This window comes from Monodelphis domestica, chromosome 1, assembly GCF_027887165.1.
Source record: "Monodelphis domestica isolate mMonDom1 chromosome 1, mMonDom1.pri, whole genome shotgun sequence".
Classification (NCBI taxonomy): Eukaryota; Metazoa; Chordata; class Mammalia; order Didelphimorphia; family Didelphidae; genus Monodelphis; species Monodelphis domestica.
Window position 1 is genome coordinate 400,819,667 of NC_077227.1, and position 22,926 is coordinate 400,842,592.

General features: G+C 38.5%; 1 protein-coding gene across 2 annotated transcripts in view; it reads right to left on the minus strand.

The window, feature by feature from the left end:
* Positions 1-22,926, minus strand: part of TOP1 (DNA topoisomerase I) — a 129,640-nt gene that overhangs the window by 53,376 nt on the left and 53,338 nt on the right. For both annotated transcript variants that reach the window (XM_007474340.3, XM_007474338.3), the window contains exon 4: positions 1,522-1,648. In XM_007474340.3, coding sequence (XP_007474402.1) covers positions 1,522-1,648 — 127 coding nt within the window. The remainder of the gene's footprint in view (positions 1-1,521; positions 1,649-22,926) is intronic.

Here is a 22,926-nt window from a genome sequence, read left to right on the forward strand (position 1 = left end):
AATTAGGGTTAAGTGACCTGCCCAAGATCACAAAGCTGGGACTTATCTGAGGTCAAATTTGAATCCAAGTCCTCTGGACTCCAGGTTAGCATACTCTCCACAGCCCCACCCCAAGTAATTTTACAAATAAGTAAATCAGGCTTACTGAGTTGGCCTTGGAAAGTGGCAGAGCTGTTCTAGAACACAGTGTTCTATGGTCTTTCCATTACACACTTGTTTCTTACTCCAGGATGGTAAAATATCTAAATTCTCTAGCACAGAACATAACTTCATTATGATTTTGGAGATTCAGAGTGAGTAAGGAATGGACCTTGGAGAAAGTGGGAATGGGGATGGGGATCAGAGGGTAGTAAAAATAGATGTGCTTATAGAAAAAAAGTTTGTAGGTTTGGGTAGCCAAGGCTTGTGTACTAGTAAAAATTTCCCATGAACCAGTATAGGTAGTTGGGAGACAATGTTATACCCATACTGGCTCCTTTTGGAAGGGAATTTTGTTTCAGGCTAAATCAAAGTCCAATTTAATAGATTTTAAACTTTAGGTATTTACCATCTCTCCTATTTCATGGACATCATTATGTCTTTCAGTGATCTGCTATGCAGAGCAGAAAAAAAAATGAGGAGTGAACCATTATTTCCTGTATTTTTAAACTTAGCCAAACTAAACAACCACATTCCTTCTCTCTTTCAATCTTCTATGACTTATTAAGACACATTGAGTCTTTCAAAAAATCTGCACAGTGCGTTCCATCCCCAACCAGATGGGAAGAACCTCACTGAAAGTTTTAATTGGCCAGGCTGGATATACAAGCCTTAGAGGGGACTGATCACCATGAAAAAACAAAAACAAGCAAAAAAAAAACCAAACAGCTAGAAAGAACTTTCAATCTACAAGTAATATCAATGCTAACAATAATGGGTAATATTTGTGTACATCTTTAAGGTTTGCAAAGCATTTTATACATGTTATCTTATTTGATCCTTTTAATAATCCAGTGGGATAAGTGTTATTACTATCCTTATTTTTTTGATGAGGCAACTGAGACAAGGAGAGACTTTCCTAGGACCATGTTATCAGTAAGTGCCTGATGAAGGATTCAAAGTCAGCACTGTATCCTCTATATCATCAAGGCTATACTTTTGATCTAACCCCTCTGATATAAGTAAGATGCTTTCTTCTCTGACTAAAAATATACTCCACCTCACAAAGAGTTTTTATATCACTTAAAAGCAGCTGAATTTAGGAATCCCCATAGTTTTAGTTTATCCACTGATTAGCTGAAGTATTTCCAGGGAAGAAGCAAAACAAAACAATGAGACACTGATCCCCCTGGAGTACTGTGGAAGAGCCTTGGGAAGAGAGGAATTTGCTTTTTAGGCTTAAGACTGATTTACTTCTAAGTCTCAAGCAAAACTGCCTGGGCTCAAGGATCAACACATTCTCCATTAATACAGAAAATTCCTATGTAGTTTGGCAACTTAAAGTGCCACCTCCATTTCTTTCCCCACTGGAAGATGAGGTACCTTTTCTTCTTTTCGTTTTTCCTTGTCTCTATCTTTGTGTTTGTCTTTGTGTTTCTCTGAGCTGCCATCTTTGTGTTTGGTTTTCTCCTTTTCTCTGTGTTTCTTCTCTGAGGAATCTTTGTGCTCACTGAAAAAGACATACTGAGTTAGCCTGAAGCAGGGACCACAGGGCTTCATTTCACAGGATCATCTCACAGGATAGATACACTGAGATTACGTGAATTATGGAAACGCACAATCACTTTATACAAACAGTCTTAGCACAAAGATCAAGTACAGGCTTTTAGCCTTGTCTGAATTTATCTTTTCATTTCATTTTTGAACACAGCGACAAGGCAGAGAAGCACTAATGATGTCAACAGAAGAACTCAGAATTTACAAAGGCATGATGTTATGAGAGCATTTCAATTATCCCACACATGATATAACAATCTGAAACTGAAATTGTCTATTAAAAAATTACATGGAAAGCATGTTTCGGGATTTCATTCTAGCCCTGGACTAGCATGTAGCATGTATAAAAAATAGTGAGCTCTTTTTATTTATGTGGCCAACAAGAAACAGAGCCTGTTTCCAAAGAAAGAGAGGCAGGACAAGATCTGGATGGATCCAAAGAATCTTGTTCAGTTTTTCCTTTTAAAACGTCACTAATACTTGCTACCAGTCCCCATCCCTATTAGGCTTGCCATGTGAGGAGGTTTACACAAAACTTGGAAGAGCATTCAATTTTGCAGCCCAGGAATGCAAACCTAGGCAGCTGGGTGGTTCCATAAGCTAATGACTTCAGGGAAAATTCAAGTGTTATGGATCAGAAGCACTGATCCAGATGTCAAGTAGACTTGTGTCCATTCCAAGCTGCTCTAGCCCCCTAGGTCTGAGAGCTGTACTATTTCCTGCTCATGAAAGGGTTAGACCTTCATACTATTTAGGGGTCCCCAGCTTTAGTCCATAGAAAGATGGATGGGCTCCCCCTCCCCTCAAACTGTCAACTCAATAACTATTTAATAGATGAGCTGAACAATTACTAAGGGCCTTGTCCATCCCTAGCACTGGGCTATCATAACACAGTAAAGACAATATCTGAGGCCTGAAGAAGATTATAACCTATGAGGAAAGATAAACTCAAATCACAGATCTTCCATTGCTTAGCTATTATATGACATTGTGCAAGTCATTCCTTCCTTCTGTTCGGTTCTTGCTTATAAAATGAAGAAGCTGAACTAAACCATCTCTAAGCTTCCATTCAGTTTTGAAATTCTATTATTTTAAACACTAATGGAAGTAGGGGGAGAGAATCATTATTCCTCAATGTGGTCCTCCTTGTTCTTTCCAAAAGCTGTGAGCCAGAGCTAATCTGAATTTCACAGCCAAGTACACAGAGACTGCAATAAGATGAATAACTCACACGTAGATAAAGTGCTCCCCTCACAACTCTGGGAGGTAAGTAGTATGAGAGACCACTGTATTACAATGTACAAACTAGGGCCCTATGGCACAAAGGGATTAAGTGACTTGTCTAGGCCCATACTATTAGGAAGTACAGTGGCTGAGACCACCCCTGGACCCAAGACTCTACTATACCACACTGCCTCCAAAACACAGAGCAAACGAAGTCCCAAGGAAAAAGATTATGCCAGTGGGAGAAAAATCTTAAGAGATGACATGGAAAGAAGAAAATGCCAAGTTACATTTGCTGATACTTTATGATTTCCAAATCCTTTAATTTCATTTATCTTCAGATTCTTTCCAAGGGTGTGTTGGAGCCAGCTTGAACTGGTTCTGGAATCACTTGAAAACTTTTAGGTCTAAGCATTCACATATCAGAAATGACAAATGCAACAAACCAAGGCTTGATTTATTGTTTTGTTGACTGTCTAGATTTAGGTGACAGAGAAAATGTTAACAATGTACATTAGGCTAAAAAGCACGTTCCCCACACTTTTCTTCCTTTTTTTTTTAAACCCTTATCTTCTGTCTTGGAGTCAATACTATGTATTGGTTCCGAGGCAGAAGAGTGGTAAGGGCTAGGCAATGGGGGTTAAGTGACTTGTCCAGGGTCACACAGTTGGGAAGTGTCTAGAGACCAGATTTGAACCTAGAACTTCCCATCTGTAGCCTGGCTCTCAATCCACTAAGCCACCCAGCTGTTTTGCCCCCCCCCCCCCATTTCTTCTGAGAGGCATCCTGAATATTTCTCAGCACACTCCTGCCTCCAACAATGCTGGGTAGAAGAAGGAAACTGGGAGATCAAACAGCAAGAGGAACTAAGACTTTAAACTCACTTAAAAATTGTATTTTGTTACTGAAAATAAAATTTTGAGATCTGAGACATTTTTTATCCTGCTCCTTCCACAAGAACTGCAAATGGTTGCTAATGGGCTCTAGATCCCATAGCACTCCCCTCTTTTTAAAGTTCCACTCCACTTAGTCTCTCTGACTTAATGAAGCTAATTCTCCCAATGCTTGCCTGCTTTATTAGAACACAGGCAACAGCCATTTAACATCCTGTTGCAAACTGTGCATAAGCACACGAGTGTACACAGGCTACTGAAAAGATACAAAACTATATATGTTCTTTAGATTTCCATTTGTTCACCAGTTCCACCAGACAGTGGCCAGGTAAGAGAAAGAAAGAGATCACAAATAGCCCAATTTAGACTGATTTGCATGTGAAAGATTACTCCCTTTCCTATATTCTTCAAACACTGATAATGACTGAGAACATTGAGTAGAAGTAGGAGATAAGGCAAATTCTATTGCATAATAAAAGAAAAACTTCCTAGTTTCCTATCCCTGGAAAGCTCTCTGGCCTTACCTCCATTTTTTGGCTTCCTGGGCCTTCTTCATGATTTAGCTCAAGCCCCACCTCCTAAAAAAGGCCTTTCTCGGGTCAGTCCCTGCCAGTGCCTTCTCTCAAAGTTCTCTCCCATTTTCACTGTATAGATCTTGTAGAATGTATTTGTTTGCATGTCACCCCCCCCTAAGAGAATGTGAGCTCCCTGAGGCAGGCACAATCTTTTTTTGCTTTGTATTCTCGGTGCTTAGCACAGTATCTAGCACTTAGCAGGTACTTAAATCATACTTGCTTGATTGCCTTACTAGAGGCTGTCCTGAATGATAGTGATGGAGAACCTTTTAGAGACAGAGTGCCAGGGTCCCACTCCCACCTACCCCTGACCCCAGACAGAGGAGGGAGGAAGTGCTCTGAAGACGCATGAAGAGGGGGAGGGGAACAGCTCTGCCTGAGTCTCTCTGGCTTTCTACTAATAGAACTCTGGTGGGTGACTTGGGAATTTGTAATCTGTGTGGTACAGAATCCGAATTGAAATACATTACTTCTGGGGAATCATGAATATTTGGAGATGTCACCTTTTTAGTGCTGATTCTATGACTCTAGCTTGCTAGATGCCACATACCTGAAATAGATTTAAATGGAACTTCAAAGCCATCTATAGCCATTCTCAAACACAGGCCCACTATAGGTACTTAAGGCTCTATAGAAAACACCAGGAAACCTAGAACCCTGCTTCCTTCTCTCAAAAAAACCTCCTACTCCAGTTGGAAATGCTTAAAAATATAAAAGGCAACCTCCTGATTTGGAAGGCAAGCATATCTTAAGAATGCCAAGCAGGTCTAGCTACAGTTGAAAAGATTCAAATGCAAATAGTGGTAATCCCACAACTTTCCTATTAGTCTCACTTTTTGATGAAATCCAAAATTACCCCCACCTACTCAATATTATATGCCCAGAGGGAAAAAAACACCCCAAAACATTGGACTACCAGCTGTGCCCAGATGCTGAATGCTTGGCTCAGATTTCATTTCTGCCTGGAGGGTAAGAGATACTGCACTAGCAGACTGGGAAATCAACACTCCCAGTGAAATAGGGGAAGAGAAAGCAAGTTAAAGACACTCTCCGAATAGGTTCGTGTTTACATACTCTACAAGATCTAAACACTGAGAATCAAATAAACCCCTACCTAACCCTATTCTCCAAAGCATAATCCAGCTTCACAGTTATGATGGTCAAGTCCTTGAGGCATTCATTTGGGCAATGGAAAAAAATGACCACAACTTCTTCCCTAGTTAGCTGGGAATGAGTGAGATGGTCAAGGTAGGGAGAAACAATGGTAAGGAAAAAGGAAGAAGAAATGTGTTCCCTTGCATCCACAAGAGAATGGCTCATTTACGGAATTCATTTCAATAAAACAAGTATTTATTTAATAGGCAAATGCTATGTACTGAGGATATTATAAAAATAAAAAAAGACCATATGTTTCTGGGACAACTAGGTGGCTCTGTGGATTGAGAGGCAGGTCTAGAGACAGGAGGACCTGGGTTCAAATATGACCTCAGACACCTCTTAGCAATGTGACCCTGGACAAGTCACTTAACCCCTATTGCCTAGCCCTTGCTGCTCTTCTGTCTTAAGAACCAACACACAGTATTAATTTAAGATGGAAGGTAAGGGTTAAAAAAAAAAAGAGTTTAGATTGCCTACATTTCCCTATTTTTTTAGCCTTCTTATTTGTCTTTTTAGTATTAGGACACTTTATTTCCATATACTCTGATGCAGTAAGCCAGGTCTCTTTGCTGATCCTAGCACAAGACCTTCCATCTCCTGGCTCTAGGCACTTTAACTGTTTCTTCCCTATTCCTGGCTCCACCCAGCCCCTCCTCCCACATCTTCACTTCCTGGCTTCTGAACTGGCTTTCTTCAAATCCCAGCTAAAAATCTCACCCCCTATAGATAGAAAGGTTTTTCAAATTTTCCTTAATTTTATTCTACTTATTTGTTGTTGTTGTTGTTTTTTTAAATTAAACTTAGAATGAACCCATTCTAAGAGAGAAGAATAGTAAGGCCACTAGGGTTAAGTGACTTGCTCAGGATCATGCAAACCTGAATGTCTGAGACCAGAATGGAACCCAAGTCCTACTGACTCTCCAGACCTGGGTGCTCTATCCACTGTGCTACCTAGCTGTCCCCAATAACCTTTCATTTTAGCTTTTTCCTCTACTATCTTTTGTGTACCCAGAGATTGGTGCTGTGCTTGGTGAACAGCAAGAGCTTAATAAGTGTTTATGGATTGACTGACAATTCCTACAGACCCTGATCTTAATGACATGATAAACCTTTAGTTGCAATCTAGTACACAGCAAGAATGATGGCAGGGGGCAGCTGGATAGCTCAGTGGATTGAGAGCCAGGCCTAGAGATGGGAGGTCCTAGGTTCAAATCTGGCCTCAGACACTTCCTAGCTGTGTGACCCTGGGCAAGTCACTTGACCCTCATTGCCTAGCCCTTACCACTCTTCTGCCTTGGAGCCAATACACAGTATTGACTCCAAGATGGAAGGTAAGGGTTTAAAAAAAAGAAAAAAAAAAGAATGATGGCAGGATACCACTACTAGGTTTGTACCCTAAAGAGATAATAATGAAAAATGTTTGTACAAAAATATTCATAGCCATGCTCTTTGTGGTGGCAAAAAAATGGAAAATTGGGGGGGGGGTGTCCATTGACTGGGGAATGGCTGAACAAATTATGGTACATGTTGGTGATGGAATACTATTGTGCTATAAGGAATGATGAGCTGGAGGATTTCTATATGAACTGGAAGAACCTCCAGTTCATATGAACTGATGCAGAGTGAAATGAGCAAAACCAGGAGAGCATTGTACACAGAAAGTGAAACATTGTGGAACTATCCCATGTAATGGATTTTGCTACTACAAGACAATCCAGAGGGACTTATGAGAAAGAACACTATCCACATTCAGAGAAAGAATTGTGGGAGTAGAAACACAGAAGAAAAACAAATGACTTGCCATTTGTTTATATGGATATATGATTTGGGGTTTTGTTTTTTTAAAATTGCTCTATTGTAAAAAGAAATAATATAGAAATAGTGATAACATTTGTATGACCCAGTGGAATTGTTTATTGGATCCAGGAGGGGGGGAGAGTAGAGAGGTGGGAAATAAAATAAATCATGTAAACATGAAAAAATATTTTAAAAATTAAAAAAAAAAGCAATGATGGCAGAATCCTATGCTATTCTTCTGCCCAATTGATTTTATCTACTGAAGTTTTTGTGAGAGCTTTTTTAGAAAGAGAACTTTGACCCAAATGTGAGACATTGTAATCTCTCACCTTAACAACAGTATCAGGTAGTCTGACTTCTAAATTGGTACAAAGATGTCACTGAACTCTTTGAGAAGGTCAGTCCCAAACTCCAGACATTGTGTTCTACCAACTCTATTTGAAGGGAAGCATTCATTCTTTCAGTAAACATTAACCAAGCACCTATTATGAAAATGTCATTCGGAGGGATTGAGATAGATTAGAACAGAAATGCTAAGAACACAAGACTAGAAATAGGTAAATGGTTTTTAAAAACAAATTTGCTTATGAGGGAAGACATTCATCTGTTCTCAAAATGGCTCACCAGCAAAAGTATATACCATATTACTAAAGGTCTGTTTCAGAGCCTTTTAAAAAGGAAAACAGAAAAGATTATGGATTTAGAGCTAGAAGGAATCTTAGAAGGCAACTAGTAGAACCTAGTAGATGAGGAAATTGAGGCAGAAAGAGTTGTTAAGCAACTTGACCAGGGTTGAACTGTTAGTATACTTTTCCACTGTGCAGTTCAAGTCCACAACAACCTGTAAACTGTACCAAAAATAAGAAAAAAGGTACTGTTACTCAGGGATCACCAAATCCAGGCAGCATGCAGAGGTCCAGTGGCTAGTATAATAAACTTCAAGTCAGTAAGGACAGTCTTCAAATCCTGTCTCAGACATTATACGGCCTCGGGCAAAAAATGAGTCCCTAAGCATCTCTGTCTCAGTTTCCTTGTCTGAAAAATGGGGACAAACTCTTAGCTACATAAATATATGTTGCATAGAAAATTAAATGTACCTATATGTAATGGAATAAATGCCTATCTCAAGCTACACTTTTATAAATAACATAATATGGGCTAGTAATGGTCACATCTTGAAGTTCTTTTAGGACACTGGGCCAGGTTTACTGTTTCTTTATATATTTTGAGTTCCAATTTACTCCAATAATCTTTATTCTTTCCAATCCAAAGTTTAAACTCCTTGACAGAAAAAAAAATGAGTGTAAAACTGAAATTAAGTAATTTTCTGTATTGCAGAATCTTCAGAATTAGAAGGGAGCTCTGAATCCAACTGATATTTGAGCACAAATATTTTTTACTGCATCTCTGTCAAGTGGTGGTCCAAGTGCCACACACAGACCTCCCTAAGGAGAGAGCTTACTCCCACCCTCATTTCAAATTTTCCTTACATCAACCTAAAAGCTGTCTTTACAAGTAAGTACACAAATTCAAACCCTCTTCTGTGTGACAGCCTTTCAAACTTTTTTTGGAAGAGGTTTTAAAACTATAAAACACCAACATATTATAGTGAAGTTGCATGTAAAACATAGATGGTAATCTATTTATAACCTGTTAAAAAGAAACTATATATAAATTTAATAAAATAACTTTTTAAAATTACCAACCAATATCTTTTTCATTTGTGTACTCATCAGATTTTGTTGCTGTTATTTTAATCTATCTAGTCCGTGTGTATTATGTTCTCATCCTGCTTTCTTCACTTTTCATTTCATAAGAATCTTTTCATATGCCTTTGTATTCTTCAAGTCAGTCTGTGTCCTACAGTTAACTTGGTTGTTCCCCAATTATTGGGCATATAAGCTTCTACTGGACATATATTTATAGTTTTCCAGGCGCATAAATAAAATTTCGAAGGCAACTTCTACAAAACTGGGACTTTTCTCCTCTTCCACCTTCTGCCAATTCTTCTCTTTGTTGCTATTAGGTCTTTTGAATCATGGCCAACTCTTTATGATCCCATTTGGGTTTTTCTTAGCAAAGATGCTGGGGTGGTTTGCCATTTCCTTCTCTAGCTGATTTTTGCAGATGAGGAAACTAAGGCAAATAAGATTAAGTGACTTGCCCAGGGTCACACAGAGTAAGGATCCAAGGCTGGATTTGAATTCAAGAAGATAAGTCTTTCTAATTCCTAGCCCACTGTACCACCTAGATGCCCAGAGTGTCACCTAGTCTTCTCTTATCCAAAGAGCTAAATGTCTCTAGCTCTTTCAACACATTCTCATGTGACATAGTTTCAGGGCCTTTCTCTGGATGTAGCTCGGCTTGTCAACTTCCTTCCTAAATGCTACCCTCAGTACTGAAAATGCCCTACAATCAATTGACAAGTATATATTAAACACCTATTATGTGCCAGGCATTGTACTAAGTGTTAGGGATATAAATACAATAAATGAAACAATCCATACTTGCAAAATGTTTATGAGCTAATGGGGAAGATGTGTATACATAAACATATAAAGAAAAAATGCAAAGTAATTTAATATAAGAAAGTTACTCTACATGGAATCTGTCCAAGATCAGCCTTTCTGACATAATTCTTCTAAAATCACGTCTCTCTTTTGTGTTCATCCAAAGTAATTATCCTTGCATCTGTCTTTTAAGTCTTTCTGATACCTTCCCCATATGCATTCCCCATTTGTTTCTTTTCTTTAAACCCTTACCTTCTGTCTTATAATTGATACTAAGTATTAGTTCAAAGGAAGTAGAACAATAAAGACTAAGCAGATGAGGTTAAGTGACTTGCCTAGGGTCACCTAGTTAGAAAATATCTGAGGCCAAATTTGAATCCAGGATTTCTTGTCTCCAGACCTGTCTCTTTATACACTGAGTTCCCTAGCTGCCTCAACATTAGTTTCTTTAGATAGCATCCTATTTCATCCTGGTCAGAATAATTTGTGCTTATATCACTACAAATTTGTGGTTGAGAATATGCCATTCTTTTTAAGTCTTCTTTCTTCTGATAACTCTTAAAGTATGTAATCCTACCCATTCTTTCTCTGAAATCTTTAAAATCCATTCTCTCCAATGCAGAATGTATACATCAGATGACGTTCAACTTTCCCATCCTTTTCTAAGATAAGGTAGTGACTTCCTCTTGTGGTTCCTATGATTTCTATTCTAGCAATTAGTTTCTTCTTCTTCAGAATCAAATTCCTTCATCATTTCTTCATATTTCGAGGAAAAAAATTATTGCCAAGAATAATCAGTTGCTCTTGCTCTGAGTTTTAGCAGATTTGTTCCAACAGATGTTCCAATAATTGAAGTGCCCCAATGCTACTATATCAACCCTCTGCATCAGCTTTGTGATTCACTTTTCATCTCAATATCTATTTATTTCTTCTATTCAATCAGGCTGCACTAGAATGCCCCTGTAATATATCCCTTCTGTTTCTCTCCCCATTGATCTTCACCTAAATGTTTTTCACTATGCTCCCGTACTCCAGTTTATTAATTTCCTCACAGGAGTAACATGATCTTGAGGCACAACACTACCCAAAAAAGCCTTGTTTAACAAATCTGTTCCTCTTTTCAGAAGAATATACCCATCTACTGCCATATTCTATTTCCAAAATTCACATTTCAGCAAGTCTCAGTGATATCTATGGGACTAAATGTGCTTGTTGTCAATTAACATTAATTCTCCACTGCAAGCTGTGGACCTGTCTCTTCCCTATTCTTCTTTATGCCTCAAATATTCTCCCCTAAAGCTTTCTTGCTGTCAGTAGCATTCTTCACAAACCTCAGATCTTTCTATGCTTGAGCCTTCTTCACACAATCTCATGTGTTTCTCATACTTTTTTTGTATTCCTCTTTTGTTGCTTCCCTCTACTTTCATCTTTTATCCCATTCCTTTTTGAATGTGAGCTTGAAAGAGAACTCTCTATTAAGATAGATCTGTCTCAACGCCTCCCCACCTTTGCCCTTCCTGGACTTGTTTGCCATGCTTCCGCAGAATTTCATTTTTTAGGCCCCAATCCTCTTGATTGGGTTGACTGATCATGTACTCATTTTAAAAATCAAGTTCCCAATTAAATGTACACAGGGTGAATTATGCCTGGTGTCTCCCTTTCTTAGCTATCCACACTTGGCCAACAAGGTTACTTTAAAAAGAAAAAATTATTTCTAGATTTTGCAACTCCGATTACTCTTCTCAAAAAAGGACAAAACTTATTACAAAAATATATTCCCTGAGAACAGCTGAACAAATTGTGGAATATTAATGTAATGGCTAGCTGTATTTTTTCTTTATCAATTACACGTAATAACAAATTTCCACATAAGTTTTCTGAAACAACATGATCCATATTGTCTCCTCTCCCATCCCTGCAATTTGATCTGGGTTATACATATATTATCATCATATAAAACATATTTCCATATTGTTCATTTTTGTAGGAGGATAATCATATAAAAACAAAACCCAAAAATAAAAACCCAAAAAACTACAGTGAAAGATCATATGCTTTGATCTGCATTCCAGTTCCAACGGTTCTTTCTCTGGAGGTGGATAACATTGTTTGTCATAAGTCCCTGAGAATTGTCCTGAATCATTGTATTGCTGAGAGTAGCTAAGTTTATCACATTTGATCTTTCCACAGTATCCCTGTTCCTGAGTACAATGATCTCCTGGTTCTGCTTATTTCACTCTGTATCAGTACATGAAGGTCTTTCCAGCTCTTTCTGAAATCATCCTGTTCATCATTCTTTACAGCACAACAGTATTTTATCACCATCAGATACCACAACTTGTTCAGCAGTTTCCCAAACGATTTGTATTGTTAAAGAAATGACAGATCTGAAGAACTGAGAGAAAACTGGGAAGGAAGGGTTGTAGGAATTGTTATCAAGCAAAATAAGCAAGATCCGGAGAACTTTTACATGACAACCAAAGTGATGTAAGGAAATCCAACTTTGATACAGTGAACAATGATGATTTCACAAGACTCCTCATGGAACCCCTGTGTACACAGAACCACCAATATTGTATGATGATTATCTGTGAAGCTCCTCTCATCAATGCAATGATCTGGGACAATCCTGAAAGACTTATGAGGGAGAATGGTGGAGAATCCAGAGAAAGAACTGTTAGAGTCATTTTTTACATTAGTGTATCTTTGGTTTTACTTTGGGATTTTGGTTATATTATGAGTGAGCACTTACAACAATAAACAATATGAAAGTATGTTTTGCATGACAATAAAAAAAAGAAAAAGAAAGAAAAAGAAAACTCCTCATCAAACATACTTACTTCCCACTTCTTGGTAAAGGAGAGATAAAATAGAGATTTGGAATGAGACACATTTCTGGACATGACCAATGTACTGCTTTTTTTTTTTTGCCTGACTATTCTTATTTGTTATAAATAAGGAAATAGTTGGTGAAAAAAGTGACATATATTTTTAAAAGGCATATTAATTAAACATTAAACACACACACAAAGACAGAGTTCAGACAGTCCCAGAAACAGGGGAACTGGGGGGCAGCTGGGTAGCTCAGTGGATTGAGAACCAGGCCTAGAGACGGGAGGTCCTAGGTTCAAATCTGGCCTCAGCCACTTCCTAGCTGTGTGACCCTGGGCAAGTCACTTGACCCCCATTGCCTAGCCCTTACCACTCTTCTGCCTTGGAGCCAATACACAGTATTGACTCCAAGATGGAAGGTATGGGTTTAAAAAAACAAACAAACAGGGGAACTACCTTTTAAAATGGAATATGCACAAAAAACCCCACCTTACCTTCTGTCTGAGAATCAGATACTAAGTATTGGTTCCAAGAAAAAAAAAAAGTGCTAGGCAATTGGATTAAGTGACTTACCCAAGTACAAACAGCTAGGAAATGTCTGAGATTACATTGGAAACCGGGACCTACTGTCTCCCAGTCTGGCTTTGTAGCCACTGAACTGTCTACCAGTCCCTGAATAAGTGTTTAAAAAAAAAAACTATATGTAACAAAAGTTCACATTTTTCACATGTAACTGAATGTAAAAAATGGATTTGAACTCTGGACTTCAATCCCCACAAGCCCTTGCTCCACTTCCCCAAAATGCTTTGTAATCTCACTGAATTTTCAGGTGGGCCGGAGATCGAGAAGGGATTTAACCTGATTGCAAAGGCTTTTTGTGGTCTTTTGGACTTCCGTTTTGGAGCAGACCCGTCTCTTCCATGAGGTGAGATTATCTTGTCTAGGCCTCTCTGGCCTAGGCACATGTTTTCTTATCCTGTATTTTCTTTAATCCTTAATCTTTAATAAACCTCATAAAAATATAATACTCCTTGCAGAGAGAAACTAATTTCTACCTGCCTCAGTTTTTTTTATTTTGTGATCAACATCTAAATGTTTGTTGATGATCAAGTTCCTAATAAAAAGAAAATGTAATTAAATGGAAAATTAATTTGCTGGTCACCCACCAACAGGAAGAATCTATCCTTCAAATTTGACAGTATACTATTAACATTGTGACATTATTATTCTCCACCCCCTATTTCCCATTTCCTTCTTCTTGCCTCCCATATTCTTGTCAATTATTATTATAAAAAAGAAAAGAAAAGAAAAGAAAAGAAAAGAAAAGAAAAGAAAAGAAAAGAAAAGAAAAGAAAAGGGAAAGGAAAGAAAAGAAAAGAAAAAAGCCTTACCTTCCATCTTCGAATCAATACTAATTGGGATTAAATGACTTGCCCAGAGTTACAAATCTAGGAAGTGTTTGAGGTTAGATCTGAACTCAGGATCTCCCTCTCCAGTCCTGTTTCTCAATCCAAGTCACCTAGCCACCCAATTCCAGTCAATTCTACAGTACCAACCAATTAGTTCTATCTTCTAGGTCAGAATTAGGATCTGAGTAGCAACTCTCTTGTTGCTTCTTTGGTCTTCTGGGATACCAAACTTTTATTAAATCAAGTCCAACTCATAGTTATAGGAAGTCATGGATTCAGATGGGTGATGGAAGGGATCTTAAAAGTCCAATCTCATGTTATAGATGAATAAATTGAGGCTCTGAGAGATGAAGTGACAGGTCTACAGCAGAATTCAGCTCCTATGACTCCAAGTTTAGTGCCCTTTTCTTGGTACTATGTATGTATGCACTATCCTTCCATATTCGGTTTTTAGTGTATGAAAGTCCTATTGCCTTTCCAACACTATCTTGCTCCTGGGACATTTTTTGTCAACAGAAACATGTCTATTTCTTTTATATGGCCAAGTATTTTGTACTATATTCACAAAATACTTCTGTTGCCAGGCATTATCTTTTTACAAAGAGATTGTCTTTGAGTGTTGCTGTGCATGAAAAATGTTTCATCTTGTAGTTGTTAGGTCTCTCCAACTTCATTTGAGTGGTCTTCAGATCGTAGACCATCTGTTTTCAGCTTATACTACTCTCTTTACAGTTTATTAGAAGAATAATATTCTTCTGGAATAGCTTTCAGGAAGCTAGGTATAAGAGTTATAACAAGGTAGCAGTGTGAGACAATATAACTTCTTTCTTTCTGATCAAAATACTCTCTATTGCTCTTTCTTGCTTAGCAGTTATGGATTTTCATTTTAGTGGAAATATTTTATTGACAAACAAGTTAATTGATCACTGTGTTAATCAGATATATTTCTTTTGCCTCTACTACAGGAGGTATATTATTATCATTAATTCTATATCACTAAAACTAGGTAATTCCTACCTGCATTTACTTTATCATGTTAAATAAAACCTCACGCTCACTTTATCATTCATGTTATATGCATTACTATATAAACATCTGAAATATTATCCCTACTCATCTTTTCATCTGTTTTCTATATTGTTAACATTCTATGTCATACATATGATCTTGGGCATGTCATTTAACTGATCTAGGTCTCAGTTCATCATCTCTAAAAAACTGGTTTAGTTTTCCATAGGAATTTTTCTCCCTTAATCCCCATTTTCACCTTCAATGTCTCTTGATCATAGAGACAAGTTTAAAGCTAAACACTATTTCCTGTAAAAATGGAGATTTGAACCCTGAACTTCAATTCCCAGAAGTCCTTGGTAGCTCCCAGAATTCACTATAATCCCACCTGAATTCCCACATGGGCTGAGAACAGAAATTGTATTTAGGCTGACTCTCCGCCTACTTTGGCTCTCTCCCTGCTTCCACTTCCAAGCGCACACGTCTCTCAAGATGTAGAGTAAGTGAAACTGAATGGGCCTTTTGGCCCTCCTAGGCACTGTAAAAAATAGACTCGAATACAAGACTACAATCCCCACAAGCCTTTGCTCCACTTCCCCAAAATGCTTTGTAATCTCACGGGAATTCTGAAGTGGGCCGAGATCGAGGAAGGATTTAAGATGGTGGCAAAGGTTTTTGGGGTCTCTCTTTTGGACTTCTGTTTTGGAGCAGATGCATCTCTTCTGTGATGTGAGGTTATCTGGCCTAGGCACGCGTTTTTTCTTATTCTGTATTTTCTTTAATCTTTAACCTTTAATAAACCTCTGAAAAAATATAATACTCCTTGCAGAGAGAAACTAATTTCTACCTGCCTCAGTCTCCCCATATTCCTAAATTTTAATCTTTACAGCATGTGCTTCCTTATTTTGTATTTTTTTATTTCTTAATCTTTAATAAACCTCATAAAAATATAATACTTTTAGCAGAGAAACTAAATTTTAATCATAACACTACTCAGTCTTCAATGCTGAGTATGTTATTAAGGGAATTATTTGTCATTGGCCATTCCCAACTCTAAAATTCTATAATTTCCTAGACTTCAACTAGGAGAGCATTATTACAGGACCTGAAATCCTGGTCCAGAAAACCAAAGCCCATATACAATCAGCTGTCCATTTGCCATAGCTTCCTTTTTCACCCAAGATCTTAATCTTCAACTGGAAAAAGTGATGAAAATGTCAACACTATTCCCAAACTCTTTAGTTTCCTGTTTAGGACTTCATAGTCCTTGAGACCTTTTCTAGAGTTTTACATATTATACATGGGAAATGGTCAATGGATTTACTAAGTGTATTAGTAATTTTTCATATTCCCCCCCCCCCCCCCCACTGGCTATGCCAAATACTTCAAGGAATATGTCAGGGAAGAATAGGTGAAAATATAGATTTTATTCAAAGGGGCTTAAAATTAGTTTCAAACAAAATAGCATGGTATAATGGGGTGATGGCAAACCTTTTAGAGATGAAGTGCTTAACGGCCCCCCCTCCCTCGAGTGCTCAGTGTTCCCTGCCCCTCCTTTACCCCACACAGGGCAGGGAGAAAGCACTCCCATTGGGCTGCCGGGCAAAGGGGCATATGATATGAAAAAATGTCATCAGGCACGTGTGGGAGGTAGGGGAGTGCCCACAGAGAAGGCATCTTTGGTGCCATTTTTGGTACCCATGCCATAGGTTTGTCATCACTGGTATTGTGGAAAGAGTGTTGGATTTAAAGGCAGAGGATTTTGGTTTCAACTCCAGCTTTGCAATTTACTAATTGTACTGACTCTGCACTATCTCTGAGCCTCAATTTGATCTATAAAATACAGAGAACAGGTTAGATGATCCCTAAGGTCTCTTCCAACTCTAAATCTGTTCCTATAATCTTAAATATGGGGATCTGAATAGGAAATTACATATACATCCTCTTGAATGCTATTACTTTAAGAAAAGTTTTCCAAATCCAAGGAACAGATATTTAATCTCAGCTCATAAAATATTCCTCCTCTCATCCTCACAAAGTAGATCTTAAAGGGAGATCCTGTCTCCTAACATGCCCAATTTCTCACTCTGAAAGTACAGATATGTACTGCCAAAGTAGCCAAAAAGTTCAGCCCTCAACTACCTCAAAGGGCCAGCTTTCTTCTTTTCTTAGCTTCCCCTGGACTTATCATCTGTGACAAGTTCAAGACATGGTGCTTGAGAGTGGGCTCACAATTAGCATAAGCAACTGGAGCCAAAGCCAAGCAAAAACAAAAGCTTCTCTTATGTGATGATCTTTTATGACCATCAATCACACCTCCTTCCCTTCAAAAAAAAAATAAATAAGAACGATAGAAACCATTTCTCTTACTAATTTAGCAATTTTTTTTCCAAATAAAAAAAAAATTGCTGTAGCATCTGAAAAATGCAGCTCTTTTAGGCAGTTGTTCTATCAGATGCCATTTTCCTAGCTGGTCCTAGTTGGTCCAGTAAGCAGTTTATTCCTTTTGTGTCTTATCAAAAGATACACATATAAAATGGCCTTTCTCAGAGAGGGAGGTAGAACACTGTAGAGAAGCTATTCTGAAAATTCACCGAAACAATTTGAGGCTCATTTCTTACAAACCATTGCCAAATTCTTCAAACCACTTTGGCTTATAACAACCATGATCTGAGCCAGCACCTCTATTTTTCGTTTCTTAGAGTTTTACTGGGTTAAAACAAAGGAAAATTTATGGTTCTGGGTTGTTAAATTACCTAAACAATGGCAGCAGTGTCAAGAATAAGGATCATTTCAAGTTTTTCCTAATTGTCCTTGGGGTTCATTATTCCCCTGGCTATAAATCTATCTTCCTAAACTATTTTACAAAAATAAGCTGTTCCTTTAGGGTCCACCTTGATGGTGGGCAGGATAACAACAGGAAGGCAGTCTGGGATTGCTGAACTGTTGTTCAGCTGTTGCTGAACTCCCCCATGAACAAGTGAGGTGCCTTTACAGGTACACGTATAAAAAGATAAATCGTTAGCATGCTCTCAGGAGAGCAAACATGGAGCTTTCTAAGTATTTGATGTCTGGAGGCATCATTGATGTAGCAGGAAGAACACCATTTCTGGCATAAGAATATGCAGGTAAGCACTGTTCAACTGTGAAGGAGAGATCTGAAATAAATTTAAGATCTTTAAGATGGGGGATCTGGGAATTATCAACAGTGCAATGGGGATTTCTAGGCAGCCGAACAGCATAACGAAAAAGTCTGGAGAAACGAAGACGAGACAAGCCACAAAAGGTGAAGTGGAACAGAAGAATAAAGGTCAGTGGCAGAGTGAATGGGGTATGCTGAGGTCAAATACAGCTTGGGAGCAGGGCTCAACTAAACAGAAGTGAAAGTACGGGATTGAGATTTCCTAGGGATACAACTGGAGATGGTAGTCATCGTATCAGAGGGCTTTGAATAAGAAACCAGGAGTGGACTTAGAGCCCAAATAATCAAAAACTTCAAATAATGAGTGGTGGAAAGCCATAACTAGAGCACTCATTGGTACTTCTATACTTTTACCAGCAGTGAGTAAAATAGGAGACTTCTGAATTGGGGTATGATAGACCCATTCTGTCACATAATAAACATGCCAAATAGTTATTTCTTTTTTGCTCCCTTATTATTCTGGGTATTAAATATTACATGATACTGCACCCTAGTGGAAAGGTGTGTCTTTGTGTGTAGCTCCCAAGTGAAAGCCAACAGAGACAGAATGCCTAGGGCTGCTAAAGGTATTAGGCCGCAGAGACAAGTGCCAATATGGACAACATTCACGTGAAAGACTCTTCCTCTTGTCAGCCACATAACTGCACATCAGCCAACACAGCCAAATAAGGAGATGGACAAGCTTTGTTTTAGTTTTCACATTCTGGAAGTGAACGTGCTAAATCTTAGAAGAAAATTAAGTGATGGTAGTAGAAGCTATGTGGTGCAATAGAGTGCCAGACCTAGAGTTCAAATCTGGCCTCAGACACTATCTGTATGACCCTATTTATCTCAGTTTCATCACCCGTAATATGAGCTGGAGAAGTAAATGGCCAACTACTCTAGTATCTTTGCCAAGAAAATCAAATGGGATCATGAAATGACTGAACAATTAAGTGATGATAGATATTTCAGGGGCCACTAAAAGGTTTCCATTAACTTCCCTTAAATGTAAACTTTAAGAAAGCGAAAACAAAGAACAGATGCAGCTAATTACTTTGGCTGGAGAAATAGAATTTCTCTAATGTACAAAAAAAGTATATTTGCAGGGGCAGCTAGGTGGCTCACTGGAAATAGTGCCAGATCTGGAGATGGGAGGTCATGTATTCAAATCTGGTCTCAGGAGTGTCCTAGCTGTGTGACCCTGGGCAAGTCACTTAACTCCCACTGCTTAGCTCTTACCACTCTTCTACCTTGGAACTGATACTTATTATTGATTCTAAGACAGAAAGTAAGGGTTTAGAAACAAAACAAAACAAAACAAAAAAAAGAGTACAACAAGCTCAAGCTTTCTCAGTTGAAGAGTGAGAGATAAGGCCAAAATTATTCACAAGTGAAAAGACACAGGGCTAAATTTTCTCAATACTTTCAGGTAAACAAGCTAAATACTCTGACTCCAGCAGACCTTTACCTCTAACTTGATGGAACCCTCTGGTTATAACTATAGCAATTTTAAAGACACTAAAACTTTGAGTAGGTCATAGCCCTGAATCTGCCTAGTTGCTAAGATAGGAAATTAATTGGATATAAACAAGGAATGGTATAAAGAAAGCTAATGCTGAAATCTGTACCCCTAGCTATTGTAGAAGGGAAGGAAGTGAGGAAGGCATAGTCAGGGCACATATAAACTTCTAACCCAGAAGTCATTTCTATTCCACCCCTCCTTCCAACTTGAAATAAGTTCTAAGAGGATGGTACATTGCATTTCAATATTTAACCATGGCATACTTTACATACTTTGGTCTCCCTTCTCATTTTATATTTGTTGTTTGTTGTTGCTCAGTCCTTTCTTTCATATCAGACTCTTCTAATCCCATTTGGGATTTTCTTGACAAAAATACTGGAATGGTTTGTCATTGCCTTCTCCAGCTCACTTTTTAAAATGAGGAAATTGAGACAAATAGGGTTAGGTGACTTGCCCAGGGTTATACGGCTTGTAAGTGTCTGAGGCCAGATTTGAACTCAGCTCTTCTTGACTCCAGGCCCAGTGCTCTAACCACTGGGCTGACTAGGTGCCCCATATTTCTTGGAGGAAACCTAAAAACGAACACTTTTCCATATATGATCTTGTCTGTCTGTCACTCATTGTTTCATGTAAATATTTTTCTTCTTTCTACTTGATCTATAAGAATCTTTTGGGAAGACTGCATCTTAAACTTTCATCTGCAAATTATAACATGGACCTCAATGGCTTACTTTGCTGATTGCTAGGATATGAGTTACTGTAGTAGAAAGTACCCTGGATCAGGTCCTAAGCAATCTGGGTTTTCGTTTTAGACCAGCCAATAGCTAGCAAAATATATAACCTTGGGAAAGTTACACCACTCTGTTTTAGCTCTGAAATTGTATGATCCAAGGGAAGAGTGAGGAATATGAGCCTGAAAAGAGAGTGACATCAGGGCTAGCCATATAGATTTAGAAGTCAATCACACAGATGTAGGCATTCTAGATTTAACTCTGAGAGATCAAAGCACAGGAGGATAATAAAGCATCAGTGGCAGAGCATTACAGGATACCCAGAGATTAGAAGATGAAGATAGTCAAAGCCAAAGAAGACAGATTCAATTCAAGAAGGAGAGAGAAAAGATGACACATTTTGCCTAAAGGGTAGTGCCTAATGACCTCAACGTGCAGTTTCAGGAGAACAGTGAGGATAAAAGTCAGATTGTGTCAGATAAAGAGGGGGTGGTTGATGAAGAAGTGAAGGTAGCAAGAATAATCACTTATTGGAGAAATTTAATGCAAAAGGTAGGAGAGAAAGGAGTCAAAGATGACTCCAGATTTCAAGCCAGGAGCACATTGGGAACACACAGGTTCTAATAAGAATGGGAGGAGTCTTGTGAAGATAGCCTGCCAACTCTGATGTAACTATGACACATTGACATAATATATGTATGGACTTATGTAATCATCTCCATAGAATGAAACTGAATGCATTAAAATCCTAAACCACACCATATATTGTAAGGTGAAAGAACGTTCTTGGTCTGGACAATAGAAACAGTATGATATAGGGGAAAGGGCAAGGGACACAAGGAGTTAGGAGAAGACAAGGGTTTAAATCCTAATTTTGCTGATAACTTGGTCATTGTGTGATCCTAGAAAAACCACTTAACCTTCCGAAGGCCTATGATTGAGAAGATACAGATATCTATTGTTCAACTGTGAAGGAAATATTTAAATACATTTAAGAATGTCTAAGGAGTGGGATTTGGGAACTGTCAACAGTGCAGGTGCAAGGTGGGGATGTCTAGACAGCAGAGTAGTGTAAGAATCTCAAGGCTAAAAGGACAAGACAATTAAAGGCCACAAAAGATGAGGTGGAATAGAAGAACAAGGGTCAGCGACAGAGAGAAATCAAACAAGGCTTGGGAACAGGACCTCTAGCATATACTAGGTGAGAGTAAGAGCTTGAGATTTCTTAGGGATACCATAGAGGATGGCAGTCATCACCTCAAAGGAATCTGAATAATTAGCAGACTTGAAGCCCCAATAATTCAGAACCTCAATTACTCAGGAGTGGTAGATGGTAGCAAAAAAAGTAAAATGAGGGGAATGTATGACAAGGATTTTCAAGGTCTAGAACTACCTATGAAGTGGGGAAGACTTCCTGGGTGTGGCACAAGTACAGTGGTCCACTCAGCTGTACATGGTTAACTTCAAACACACTGATGATAGAAGGAAAAAAGAACAATTTCAATATCCCCACCCCCACTCCCTACCAAAATCCCTTACCTTCTGTCTTAAAATTGATACTAAGTATAGGTTCCAAGGCAGAAGAGCAGTAATGGCTAGGCAATTGGGATTAAGTAGGTTGCCCAGGGTCACACAGCTAGGAAGTGTCTGAGGTCAAATTTGAACCCAGGACATCCTGTCACCAGTCCTGGCTTTCTATTCGCTGAGCCACCTAGCTGCCCCAAAACAACAATTTCTAATCAATAGCACAAAAAAGATACTACTTTCCAGTAAAAGAGTAAAGATATCCCTTTAGTTCCATCATAAAGACTGGATTTAGAAATGAAATTCTCATTTGAAATTATGATAAATAAGCCACTTCCATACAGTGTCCCAAGGCAACAACTCAGCATCTTGCTAGGAAACTGAGAGGTGGCAGATGGGGAAAGGGTAGCTGCTGCTACTATTTATTGGGTGCCTTTTGCCTCAGGTCTCCATAAATAATCTAAACACATCCCTGACTGCCACTGAAGCTGCCAATTGGCCTTTTCACTATGCTCTACCAGTCACCAAAGATTCACTAAGTGCTGAGCACCAGAGATTCAAAGCAAGGCAAAAACATGATCCCAGCCCTCAAGAAGCTGATATTCTTTTTTTTTTAAACCCTTACCTTCCATCTTGCAGTCAATACTGTGTATTGGTTCTGAGGCAGAAGAGTGGTAAGGGCTAGTCAATGGGGGTCAAGTGACTTGCCCAGGGTCACACAGCTACAGAAGCTGATATTCTAATAGAAGATACATCATGCAAACAACCATGTATATATACAAGATCTATATGCGTGTGTGTGTATACATATACACACAAATATGAGAGACAGTGACAGAGACAGACAGAGATTGGAAGGAAATC